Source organism: Hermetia illucens, chromosome 1, assembly GCF_905115235.1.
Source record: "Hermetia illucens chromosome 1, iHerIll2.2.curated.20191125, whole genome shotgun sequence".
Classification (NCBI taxonomy): Eukaryota; Metazoa; Arthropoda; class Insecta; order Diptera; family Stratiomyidae; genus Hermetia; species Hermetia illucens.
Window position 1 is genome coordinate 56190183 of NC_051849.1, and position 14044 is coordinate 56204226.

At 40.5% G+C, this 14044-nt stretch overlaps 1 protein-coding gene across 5 annotated transcripts in view; it reads right to left on the minus strand.

Annotated features, from left to right (window-relative positions):
- LOC119654452 (pleckstrin homology domain-containing family F member 1 homolog) overlaps positions 1-14044 on the minus strand; it is a 50258-nt gene that overhangs the window by 14507 nt on the left and 21707 nt on the right. For all 5 annotated transcript variants that reach the window (XM_038059865.1, XM_038059895.1, XM_038059872.1 and 2 more), the window contains exons 3-6: positions 7983-8184; positions 7789-7914; positions 7429-7535; positions 7223-7360 (exon numbers count right to left, since the gene is read on the minus strand). In XM_038059865.1, the coding sequence (XP_037915793.1) occupies positions 7223-7360; positions 7429-7535; positions 7789-7914; positions 7983-8184 (573 nt within the window). The remainder of the gene's footprint in view (positions 1-7222; positions 7361-7428; positions 7536-7788; positions 7915-7982; positions 8185-14044) is intronic.

Genomic DNA, 14044 nt, shown 5'->3' on the forward strand with positions numbered 1-14044 from the left:
TGACAGTTCTATTACTGGCTAAGCGATGCAATTTAATTCACTATTGCAGGATGGCCGACCATTGAGTCCTCCTAAAAATGTGTCGCAGAATATTATAGAATAATAATAATAATAATCGTTGGCGCAACAATCCATATTGGATCAAGGCCTTGAAGTGTGTTAGAGCACTTCATTCAAGACCGTAACGGTACACCACAGTACACTGTGGGAGGCAATGTGGTCAGCATTGCGCTCGCCCGAGATTATTACCCTGATTTGACTCAGGTACTCATTCACAGCTGAGTCGACTGGTGTCCGACATCCAATCACGATAACAAATTCCTCTGCCCCCAGCGAGATTTGAACCGCGACCTTCCGCTACGACAGCCCAGCGCTCTAACCACTTGAGCCATCCGGACACGGAATATTATAGGAAAAGCACAAACTACTTGGAAAGCTCTAGGATGGTTAGCGCAAAGTGCTCCTAAATATGTTGGTTGACGCTTTCAAAGGGGATTCTGACGGCAACTATATGTATAATATTATGTATTAACAATAATATTATGTCTTCAACGTAAAGAAAGACACCGAACTGTCGTGTAAGAGAAAGTGGTCCAGATTCTAATCTATTCCCTAAAAGTACGAGCGCATCTACGCTACACGACGAGACGCGGTCATAAACTGCCCTACATGTCAAAATATGTTTATATGATGCTGTAGGTAGCAACACACACTTGAGCGACACTTCCCGCCACGACATTTAGCTGAATATTTTGGAGCGTCGCGTGTCATTTCCATATAGTGGATTCAGTGGACTGCTGCGATTTCGTAAAGTTTAGCTTGCATACACTTTTAAAAGTGTCAAAACATATAGTTGTTTGCAGTTATCTGCCGCGCTACCTCAATATATGCATATCGCGTCGTGGCAGTTACGTTAACTGTACTGTTGCGTCACATAACGTAGATGCCATCGCGCCTTAACTCCTAATTCGGAAATTTAACAAGAAAGATTTGTGGTTTGCTGGAATTTTTGCCTCTATATCCGAGACACCGTAATTTTACCCATTTTATTCAAGCAAATTCTTTGAGTTTCAACTGGCCGATGTGTTGTAACTTTCAACCAAATTGACTATGTGCTAACCGAACGTCGCTTCTTTTTAGAATTGTTGGACGCAGTGGCTGCAGTTAACAGAAGTCTTAGAGAGCATTAACAATTGATCACCACAACCATCTGAAGAATGTCATCATTGATATGACCACAAGAAAACTTGGCCTCAGTCGCAAAAAGAGGCGGAGCGACTGAGTTGACGATGAATGTAAGCTAGCAACGGAACGGACGAATGCTGCATACCAAGCAAAACTGCACTCTCAAAGAACGGGGGCACGCGCAGAGATCTATCACGAACTTCATTGAGTGGAGAACGACTTCAAAGACAAAACAAATTGGAATACACCTTTTTCCATTCGTACATAGCGAAAAATTCAAAATATTTTCTGATGTATCCAACTCCGTTATTCATGAGTTCCCTTTACACGATCATGACGCCATGTACGCCTTAGACTGCGATGAATTCGTGTGAAATACACGATTTTAACCTTATGTAACTTTTTTAATAACAGGTTTTTTTTTCAATTTTCCAAAATTGTTTACTACATTATTACTTATGATGGTACCACATTTTGTACTTATATAATGAATCTAAGGAGGGCTTTCAAGTAAATTTCTAGAATAAGGTAATATGCGCAGATATCGGAATGGGACGTATTTTGAGGCATAGATTTTGTCTAGTTACCCCATCATGATTTTTTTTAGATTTTTCGACTGGATAGGTTCTGAGAATGCGTACACATTTGCAGCCCTCACCCACGCATATTTCACCCAGCACCAGAAATAAGACCAGTCTCAAAGTACTAATTGAGCCCTTTCATTTGATACCACACATGACCATATTTCGTAAATAAAAAATTAATTCCCCTTTCATATTTATGGGGAGCCCTTCTTAAACTCAACACGAAATTTAGTCTGTTGCTTTATGCACACGTTCCCACCAAATTTCGTGGCAATTGATTCAGCTTTTCCGAGTAAATCGAATGTGGCAGACAGACGTTTAATCGATTCTAATAAGGTTTTGTTTCACACAACACCTTAAAAAGGAAGTCCGGGAGAACCAACAAGTTTGTGAATTTGAAAAGTACAGGATGTAAGCAGCGCATCAGGCGCAGAAGTTTTACCAACAAGTCAGAAAGATGAGGTCTTATACACCTCGATGTCCATCCTGTCGAGATAAAGAAGGAAATCTGATTTTCGACAATATGAGCATATTAGAGCCATGGGTTGAGTGCTTTGATGAACTACTCAACAATCAAAATATCGGTAATTTGGAGGTCCCGCCAACTGAAGATTACGGACAAATGCTGCTATCACCAAGAATGGAAAGAACAGTCTGTGCAATCCACCGGTAAGTCGCCAGGAGTCGATAGATTTACAACGAAACTGGCTAAATATGGAACCGACCAATTACATCAAGCGGTTTATCAATTGATGCTCAAGGTGTGGGACATCGAATCAATGCCTGACGAGAAGCAACGAGCCATTATTTGCCCCATACATAAAAGGGTGCAGTGCAACAATTATAGAGATATCACGTTAGTGAGTATCATCTATCAGATATTATCCGCTATCATACTAGGCCGGATAGCCCCATACGCATACACAATTATCGATCCATAACAAAGATATTTCACTCCAGGCAAATCAACAACAAATCAGATTTCCGCTCTGCGGCAAGCGATGGAAAAACTGTTGGAATATGGTTACCAGCTGCACCATTTTTCCATCGCCTTTAAGGCCGCTTCTGATAGCATGAGGCCATGGGAAAATTCTGTATCCCGGCGAAACTGATCAGACCAACTAGGCTGACACTGATCAATGTGCGAGGCTAGATAGACGCAGTAGAATCACTCTCGAGACCATTCAACAACGACAACGGTCTAAGGCAAAAGGATGCCTTGGTCCTCGAAAAAGTGATCCATTATCTATATGTTTACATTAAACCTTAAAAATGACAAATATGGGAAACAAATACAAAATAATAATTAAAGTCTTTACACCTTTTCGGAACAGTTGGAACTCAAACGAATAAGCGGATTTGAGTTGGAGTCAGATAAACATAATGATTTTTAATAAAAAGAAGATCTTTGAACGGTGTTTTTTTTTGTTTCTGAATATAAAAACATCTTAGAAATTAATTAGTTAATGATATTGTTAACCTTTGCTCATTCGCAGATATTTCCGACCGTGTTTAGATGATACCATAAAAATATTCAATGAAATCGTTTGTCATGTCTGTAAAATACATTCTGGTTTTATGAAGGGGTAATCCATAAACGGGCCAGGTGTAATTGAATGAAGAAATGGGGGGCAAAGAAACAAATCAATCAAAAGATTAGCAAGCAATTGCGATTCGTATGCCCGAGTTGAATCTGCTGCCACCTGTGACGATACTTACCAGACTCCATACACTCATAAATGAGGCGGGAGGATTGCGAAACTGTGTGAAAAGGTATAAGGTGCGATTTCGTCCAGAGCACAGGCAACTCATCAGACGCTGTCTCTGCCTCTGCCCTTGGAGCATCGTGACCGAAGTGGTTACTGGATGTTATTTGCCCCACTGTGTGTAAAGGAATTTCACGGAAGATAATCCAAATCAGAGATCCCGTGACAATGAACTTGAATTGGCTCCTCCTCAGGTGGAGGATAGGAAGCTGCTTCTCAGTTTTCCGTATCCACCATTCGCTTTTCTGCACTGATCTCGAGGCAAAGCAACAAACAGGTGGCTTCACAATCGTGCATACACAGAAAATTCTCAATTGTCTGCATCAAACCATTGGCAAAAATGCATCCTGTGCATCGTTTTCCTTTTCAATTATGTAATTGTTAGAATTGTGGAATTTTGATAAAAGAAATTTCGAGTGAATCACGGTGATCATTTTGAATTGAAATTTAAACAATGCTAATTTGTGGACGGGAGATTAAATATGGATGAATGAATTCAAAACTAAATTATAGAGGATCTGGCGATTCAAAACAAAACAATTAAAATATATACGATTGGCATAACATGGAGCTATGGATACGATCGAGAAAAGATATCTGAAGATCCACACCAGTGCGGCTTCTAAAAGATATTTTGAACACAATACGAATTGAAGCGTGGTAAGATTGCTGAATTTATTCCAGAAACATGATCGTAGTGATGTTGCTAAAGAAATGTTTACTTTGGATAACAATGTTATCGACGTCATCATTGCCGGTGGAGAGACATGGGTCTATGAATAGAATATGACATCGAAACTAACCAAATATCATAGAAACTATTCTTCATAGGCGAGCCAAAAACAAAACCACCACGACAAAGTCGATCCAAAATTAGTTTAGTTTAGTGGGGGGAGTCACCGGTCCAAGCACTAAGACCCATTGGACTATACCCGTAAATTGCCTATTCAATGGCTTCCCACCCGGCTTTGGTCAATCTAACCCTTACTGAGGTGTCTTCGTCTGAGATGGCCGGGTAGCTGCATACAGTAGAAACCATTTTTTCTTATGTGATAGGTTAAAAGTCCTACAATGTTAGAGTTTTCGTGTCCCACTTCTTAAAGGACAGCAAAACTACCGGTCCAGTGGCGTCAAGTTCTTTCACAAGGATTTTCGTCTGCCGCAAAGACTTCAAATTTCTTCACTTGGCTACGAAAATCCTTGCAATTTCACCTTTCAGAGTAAACTTGACAGTGGATGGCTGGATGCCAAAAGCTGTTTTTCGCCACCATTGTGAATCCAGCCCCTTGGCGAGCCAGTCTATCAGCTTCCTCATTACCAGCGATGTTTGAGTGCCCTGGCACCCACATCGGGAATGTTTCGCTTAGTCGGCCAAATTTCAACAGCAACTGGTGACAACTCCATACTAACTGGCTTGATATGCTGGTGCTGTTTAGTGCTGATAACGCTGCCAGACGGTCGGCGTAATACTCACTTGCTCCGGTAATACTTACGCCACTAGATGATGCATGCATATATCAAAATAGGCTTTATTATGGATATATACATCCAATGGATCCGTTTCGGAGAAAGTCCATAGGTCTAACCTATTGCAGTCTTACAGCACCAAAGCAATCTGTAGAATTTCTGATGTTGTTCCTGGATGTGGTGCTTCTACGTTAGCTTGGAGTCGAGATCTACTCCTAAATTCTTGACAATATCAACTGGATTTCCGCTCCTGGTAAGGTGTAGTTGCCCCACCTGACGTTCCTAGTGAACGTAAGTAGTTCAGTCTTCCAAGCGTTCACAGCGTGTCCGTTGCGGAGGCACCAAATGTGGATTACATGCATATATGGTGCCCGCAAACTTGCTGGTAATTATTACGGCTAGGTCGTCCGCAAATGCTTGTGCGAAGACCTTTGTGTCCTCCAGGAGTCATAGGAAGGTGTACATTACCAGGACTCATAACAGAGGAGAGAGAAACCCCTCCCGTGGGCAGCCCTAACAGATTTTGCCTCAATAGACTTCTGACCAACCAGCATTTTCCCCCCACATCAGCGTGTGAAGAATCCAACTGATTAATAACGAATCGATTTCATGCTGCCTTGCCACGAATGAGGCATAATTAACGGATATCGCCTTGTCAATTTTTGCCGTGATAGGTGTGTTGCTTATAGTGAAGTGGCCACTCAGGAATGCATGTATCCCCTATAAACTAATCTGCTAGTCCTTCCTGGACTGTTAGTAGAAAGGACGTGAGACCGATCGGTCGGAAGCTTTTTGTGTCCATGGTCCCTGGTTTGGGAATAAATATCATCTCCACATCATACCAGTTAATTGGAATATAAACGTGCCCTAGACATACACAGTATATTTTCCGAACATGTAGACTCAGAGCATTTAACATTAAAACGTTTTACAGTTTTTTTTAATTGCCGTAGTGCGGTCAACTTCGAATTTCTTCCGCCAGACTAGGCAGTTAATAAGGAATGCTATTTAAGCGTGTTAACGTATTTGAGAGAAAACCTTCGTCACACGAGAGCAGAATTATGGAGAAGTGCACTGGTTCACACATTTCATATTGCACGCCATTATTTAAGCAAAACGAACGTTCATACTACTCCGCATGGCGTCTTATTACTTCTTTATATTCCAATGACTCAAATTATTACCTCGCAAAAAACGTTTTGAGAAGATTGACGCCATAAAAGAGGATTCACAAAAGGAGCTGAAAGTCATTCCCAATCGGCCTCTGAAAAGTGTTTTAAATATTAGAAGAAGTGTTAGAATATATGTATTGTTTCCAATACTTTTACTTTGAAAGAATAAAATGAGTATCGATTGATAATGTAACCGTTCTCATTTGTTTCAAAAATTTAGGTTACTTTTTCATCAGAAGGCACTTGTATATTGAGTTTGAAATATATCTCAATACTAATCCGATAGTATTATATATCGATTGAACTCAGTAATTCACATTTGGTGTCGGATCCAAATGATTTAACCTTCTATGGAATATACACTTCGCGCTCCACGTGAGAACTGCACAGTGTTACTAAGAAATTTCTATGAATTCTATAAGAAAACAAAAGGCGATAATGCTCGTAAGCAAAAGATTTAGATAGTGAAACTAATCAAACACTTTACATGATGACGTACGAATGAAAATGAAATTCCAATGGGAGATTCTAAAAATATTTCTTTAAAGTGAAACCTAACTGCTGCCCTGTTAATTTAAATCGGCTTTACGTTTGTCGGGGAAATAACAGCAATGTTTGAAGAAAATACGAATAGAATGGTATTCATTTTAAAAAAACCGTGACTCATCGATAAGACAAGGTGTGACGATAAATATGTAAATCATAAGATGACGAACAGCATTACTTACAATTGATAAGAAGCATTCCGGGATTTTATCTAGTGGCTACTTTCAATTTCATGCCCAAAAAATTTAGTGAATTCCCTAAATATTTGCCTTAAAGAAATGTTTTAGGTTTTGTGGGTTTTTCTCTGAACTATTTTCTAATGATAATCTTTTTACTGTCCGTTATCTAATGCATTTATGATATACACGAACATGTTTATGTGTTAGTGATATGCTACCATCTTAGCTGGAAGATAGCATCTCTGTTCATTTACATTTTAACTATTTAATCTCCGGCAATTAACTCGCCGATAACAAATTCTTAGAAACATATAGTTACTCACCTGTTCCGTTTTAGCGTGGCTAAGTGCATCGTAACAACCTAAACATACTCGAACTGGTTTCGAACTTTGTTGGGGTAATAAAAATTTCTTAGATGAGCATGGTCCACAAACGACTGATCCACAATTTCGACAATGATGCTATAACAAAAAGTCAAAATGCGTAAGCTTATTCCCATCCGTACTAATTAAACCATTAGCTTACATACCCTTCTCATTATCATAGTAAACGGTGTTTTCTTGCAATGCATACAAACTGGTGCTTCATTGTCGGGTACCCAAACAGCTGCATGATTTTCAACTGGTTTTTTCCCACCTTTGAATACATTAATTAGTTAGAAAGGAGAAATGAAAACATTGAAAGCACAAACATACGAGGGCAGAGAAAAGCCAATGTTTATGAGTAAATATTTCAAAACAAAAACAAGAAACTTTTTTCACAAATGGTTATCACGTTATCAAATTTCACATGTCATACTAATGATCTAGAAATTTGCGAACCGCGCGTGCTTATCTTTCAAAACTTCTCTACACATGACCCCCTTAAAATCAGATAAAACAAAACTCACTTTTCCGTAATAGATCTTCAATGCACTTGTTGATATGAGCCATCCATTCCTGTTTCTCAGTACTTGTTGCTGCGTAAACTGCAAATGATTTGGTCGTCGTACGTATAAGCCAGCCATTTCTGTATTCTGTATAATTAATGCATAATTACTTAATAGTAAAATACCGGTAATTAGAGTAATGAACTTCAACTTACGTCCGTTATCTTCTAGACTTTGTAATTGGACCTCTTCCAGGGGTATTATGTGTTGTTTGTTGTACTTTTTCTTACCAATAACAATATTGCCATACACTAAAATATCATTAAAGAGGAAAAATTGTCGACTCTTCGGTCGTTTTCGGCACATTTTGGTAAGAACACCTTCACCCACCAGCACGCGACCGGGTATAGCAAGGGGCTGTGAAAGAGAAAATAGGTTACGACTTGGGTTATCGGTCAATTGGAACAATATCGTTTTGTCAAGATAATTTCAATCGCAATGTGCACATATCATACTTTTATTAATTTCAAATTTGTGTCCATGTTTCTATTTTTACAGTGATTATAGATTAAGAAAAGAACTAGGTTTTTTTCCTTATTCTTTGTTTTTATATAGCATACAACTGTTTTGGGGACCACGTGTCTCCTACATCAGTGCTAACCTAAATTTTTACATAAATAAAAAATTTACGAAAAACCTAGGTTTTTTCTTAATACTTTTATTATAATTCCAACACAAGAAAGATACTATTGTTCACGTTATGTAGTGACCTTAAAGTTTCAGCGCATTGTAAAAATTACTCATCAATGAAAAGTGACAAATTGAAGCACATGTTGACAGTCAATTTCAATTTTTATATCGCATCGGTAATCTTTTTATTGATAACACGTACTGCCTGCTCCCTGTTCGCTGAGTCATTCATTACCAGAACACCTGCCTCAGATCTTTATTAATTATCAAAGCATTCTGAGAAAACTTTTCTTCTATAAATGACCATGTAGATTTTATGCAAATAATTTATAAAAAATTACTCATCATCTCGTCACCTTGAAATTTATTCTCGAATTAATTGCCTTCTTGGCGTTGGTCAGGTTCAAAATAAATTAAATTATGGATAAGGCAACTACGAATATTTTTGGCTTAGAAACTGTCATGTTAAACACGACAATAATATATACTCCCTGACTACTAGGGAGAAGCACAAAGTCAATCGCCAATACCCATGATGCAACCAGGATTTTAACTCCGAGCACAAAGTTGAGAACTTAAAACCTATGTAGTTCTCAGGGTCTCTATCTCAGGGTTGTTAGAAAAAGAAATTACGAATTATACATATGTCCTCCAATGGACGTTAATTTAATTCACAGAAAATTTCGGGGAAATCTTAGGTGATTCAGATTGTGCTATTTCACAAGGAACATTTATTTTTCGGTAACTCCCGAAAATTAGGCATGAGCGAGGCAGAGATTTGATCTCTAAAATACATGAAATGAGTTCTATCCTGGCATTCATCATTCAATCTAATACTGTACATTATTACTGAAATATCTCTCAAATATCCGAAGAGAACTTATTCCCAAATGATGTATGTGGTCAAGTTTCTTTCGATGGAAAATTCTGGATAAATGGGTTTTTCTCTATTTTGAAATGGAAACTGACTCAATCACACCAATATAATCTAAAAGCATAAAATGTGGTCCATGTGCGCGTGATTTTAGAATGGCGAAACCAATTTGCTTGTAAACTAACTTCTTCCTGTGATAAATGTTATGACGTCTAGAAATTCAGAAGATAAAAGCGTGAAGATAAACACTCAAGATAAAAAAGCATCGAGTGAATGGGTTTATTTTGTACAGAGAACAAATAAACAAGTTGGACAATGTTTCGTAGTGCTTTTTCTCAATTTGTGTTATTTGAATAATTTAACAAACGAGAAACCCTAAGCTGAAAAAGAACTAAACTATGTTTTCCAAACAATACATGAAATAGTAAAAAAAAAACAATCCTGTTGAGGGTGTTTATTTAGAAATTCACTATTCTCTGTGAAACTTCTGGATTGCTCAAGTGAAGGATTTTTCGTTCGATAATACTCATTATGTAACGACATAATGGTCAGAGGACAATCCTCAATGGCCGAAGTCGACCAAGAGGGGAGAGCTATCCCGAAAACCTAAAGAAGTTTTCGAAATTGACCATGAACGTCCACCGGCAAATATTAAGTTCCACTAAAGTGTTCCGCCAACACGCGCTTGCTTGCCTCTTTGAATACTTCAGTCCCTCAAGTGTCATTTAATAAAACTTCATGTGTCCTTATACTGAATGCGTGTTTTCGCAACGGAATGTGAAAATGAAACAAACATGGGACATGGCGCGTACCTATCGGAATATAACATACGAGCTAAGGCTGGAAATTAAAACAAACAAAAAAATAACGGCTGGACGCGCATGGAGCGGTAAAATTCCGGACCTGTGTGCCGGGATCCACTACGGATCACATCCGCAATCGATACCTCTCCTATCTGAAATGTTCATAAGGCGGTTCCCACCCTACCTTGGTTTCCTCAGGCCTTTATACTGGATGATACTCCTAATAAGTAACATATGTTGTGAAAGAAGCGGTGGATGGCTTCAGTCTGAATGGCTCCAGACCACCACAGCATCTCAGCTCGTAGATGAAGAAAGTCTCGGAACTTTTTAGCCGGGGGAGCTATCATACTTGGCAGTTAACATAGATATCAAATCCAAATCCATTGAACGACAAGAAGGAGAAATTTAAGATTGGAAACTGGTGACCAACAGTCCATATGAGAAGAGTCGACATCAAAAACATCGCGCCGCACTACGGACAACAGTTTCACTACTCAACGGAGCACTCTTCTCCACTGACTGGCTGAAGTTTTCGCTAAGGTCCAGGACGAATTCCAAAGAGAATGGATCCTTTGCGTAGACCAGGTATTCCCAGACTCTGTGCATCTCCAGCAACTCCGAGAATTCTACCACAAATCAATAATGAGATTGCATCTCGGCTGTGTGCTGATATGTCGCTGTTGCTACTACTATACTTATGTATCTGGTGCAGTTGGACGGCAAGAAGATTCACTTTCGCGTTTGAGTGACAGAAGAGATCCACCATTTCAAATTGGTCTGGAAACTCGGTGGGACTCAATATGACAAAACATTGCTAAGCTGACTCAAATTAGCACTGGAAATGCCAGCAAACGGGTGAAGAATAATGTGGAGAGGGTTTACCGGATTTCCCGTAGTTGAAATTCTGGACACACTAAAGCAGAAACTCTCTGTCGTATACAGTCGGTTACGACGGTATGGCGAAAGTCGATCCAGACGTGTTTAGAAAACAACGTACGTGAGGAACCAACCAAACCCAACAGAGCGTCCAGACAGTACAGTTTTCGGCAACAGAAGCAAACGAGTATTGTTGTGGAATTTGGGGGTTACCCGTCCAACATGCTAAGTAGATTATCGTGGAAGGCACCTGTCATGCCACTATGTCGGGCACGAAGAACTGGATGGGTCCTGAGTTTTATCGGGTGCAGAATTTCTAGTAGAAAAAGTTTACCACCATGTATAGGTCGACTGGCACAGCATAAACCAGATCATAAGTCGGTTTGACGAGTTTACATCTTCTCATTGCCGGAATTACCTAGCTTGATCCTAAAAAGGACACGGTGCAGGACCCCCGGAAATAAAAGACCGATTACTTGCTTACCAACTTTCTACAAGTTCATAACGTCCGTTAGGGAGGGTCAATGCTCACTTCGAGACCAACAACATTCTGTCCGAGGAGTAGAAAGGCTGTCGAGTGGGTAAAGGGGTTGCACAATGCAACTTATTCTCGACTCGGTAGTGTAGGATACGCATCTAGAGGTCAAAGAAATCTCTTTAGCTGCTATATCGATTACGACACGGCTAATTGATGTCTCAGAGCCCATCTAAATACAGAGGGGAATCTTTCAATGGGTTTCATTGAGTCCTCCTTGGTTCTGTATAACATTGATCTCCTGTCATGGCTACTGAGTGATGCTGGAGGGCATGGTTATGCAAGTAAATATGGCTTACGTGGTAAGTGCAAGCTGACACAATTGATGTACTTAGATGACATCAAGCTGTACGCTGTTAGGTCGTGATATTCGGATGGAATTTGATTTGGCTATGCGATGTGTCGAATCCAAACCAGCCACAAAAGCCATCAAGAGCCGCATGCAGGACATATCATTAGTGCATCCACATCCAAGCTATAACCGAGACAGACTACTACAAGCTGCAAGCAGCCCATAATCGAGTTCCTCATTTGAAGGATGCTCTGCTGTTTGAATTCTTGCAATTTCTTGCAGCTGGTACTGAAGTCGTATTTCTCACGGAAGAATAAAATCAGCACATTTAATGTATACCGTGGATCGGACCAACGTGCCTCGTGACATCGGTGGCAGAGGCGTGGTCGACATTGCGACAAAACATCACTACCGACACGCTGTATACTTATTTTTACAGCAAAGAGCAGGCGAGTCCTTTGCATGCGGCTATTTGTTATGCACATTGCGACTGACTCCACTTAACTTGAAGGATTGATCTTTCAAAACTCTGTACGGGGTGACTTTAGCCCAAGAGCAGATCGATGAATGGAAGTTCGAGGCAATGCTCGGTAAACACGTGAATTGGCTTTGCCAACCATTTGTCGATTTGCATTTGCTGAACAGATGGCTGTATGTTGGGGAGCTCTCTGCTGAGATTGAAGGATGTTTGTTATGTGTGCAATTCAGGACGGCATGGTCGCCACCCGAGCTTACAAAAAGCGCATAATGAAAGAGCAGGTGGAAAAGAGCGCAGAATGTGTGGCTCGGGGTCAGAGACGTTGGACCATCTCATTCCTGGCTACACTGCAATAGAGCAGGTGCAATTCATGAAGAGGCGCAATGCTGTATTTAAGGCGATTCATCAGAACCTTGCATACGGCTGACAGGGAAATATGTCCGGTTTAGCGATATGAACCGCAGGCAGTACTGGATAGTTCTGCTTACGCACGTATTGGGACCGGCAAGTTCTAACTGATGACATAACGCAGAACAAGCCTGACGTGCTGCTAGTTGACAAGATGCGCCGCTATACGTATATTATTTATGTTGCTATTCCCCATAATAGCAACATTGAACGGAAATACGTGGAGAAGAAGGTGAACTATGTGTCGCTGGCTCGAGAGGGTGTTTGTAGTTTCCATAATATTGTCAGTTACAGGTATTTTACCTATATCCCACAAGTTTATTCATTCATTTGAGGGAAAATGCCGCAGGGACCGACGGCGCAAGTTCCCTAGAGCACCCTACGTTGATCTGTGGTCGGTCCAGCGACAGTGGTTCACTCTCGGCTGTTATGTTGCCAATACAGTACACAAAACATTTGTTTGACCGCAGGGCAGACGGTCTTTTCACGCGCTAGATCCTCGCTCTAAACCGAATATACGCCTGAGCCGTGCACAGGTCCGATTACCTGCCCGAGGTCACTTCACGCTCTTTGAAACTGACTTACACTCGATGAGAACGCCGACGGTGTTCAAACATATATCTTTCCAGCCTATAGGATCGAATCATGAACGCGGCGTTGAGCGAGTAGATCTTTTCGCGATTTCTTCACGATTATTCAAACGTTGCGAAGATGCGGGATGATCGATTGATTGATTCACGGGATAAAGGGCAACTTTCCTCAAGAACGACCGACCACCAATCTATTCCCAAATTTACTGCCCCCAAGTCAGCTGACTACCGATTCACCTTCCTCGGCTGCCAACGTCCTGCTAATATTTTTTCGTCCAGATCTTGAACTCAAAATTCTTTGTCAGCTGAGACAACAGCCGAAAGTGCCTTGAATTCTTCCATAATTTGTATACCTCGAACCCGCCTAATTACACCAACAAAATTTTACTTTAGCCCGAAGTAAGCGTTGGGAATACATTTATAATTTGCAGCATCAGAAGGACCATGTGAAAGCAATCACAAAAACGCTAATGATCGTGTTCAGAAAATTGGAAATTGGCACGCGCGGAGACTTATCACGAGCTGCGGCGAACGGAGAAACGACAATAGGTCTGTGAACTCAAAAAGTACAGGGAGCAACCGCACCAGGCGCGGAAGTTTTACCTACAAGTCAGCAGGAAGAGGCCTTACACATCCTGCCAGTACAAAGAGGGAAATCTGATTTCCGACAGAATGCGCCTCTTGGAGCGATGGGTTGAGTACTTTGATGAACTACTAAACAACCAGAACAT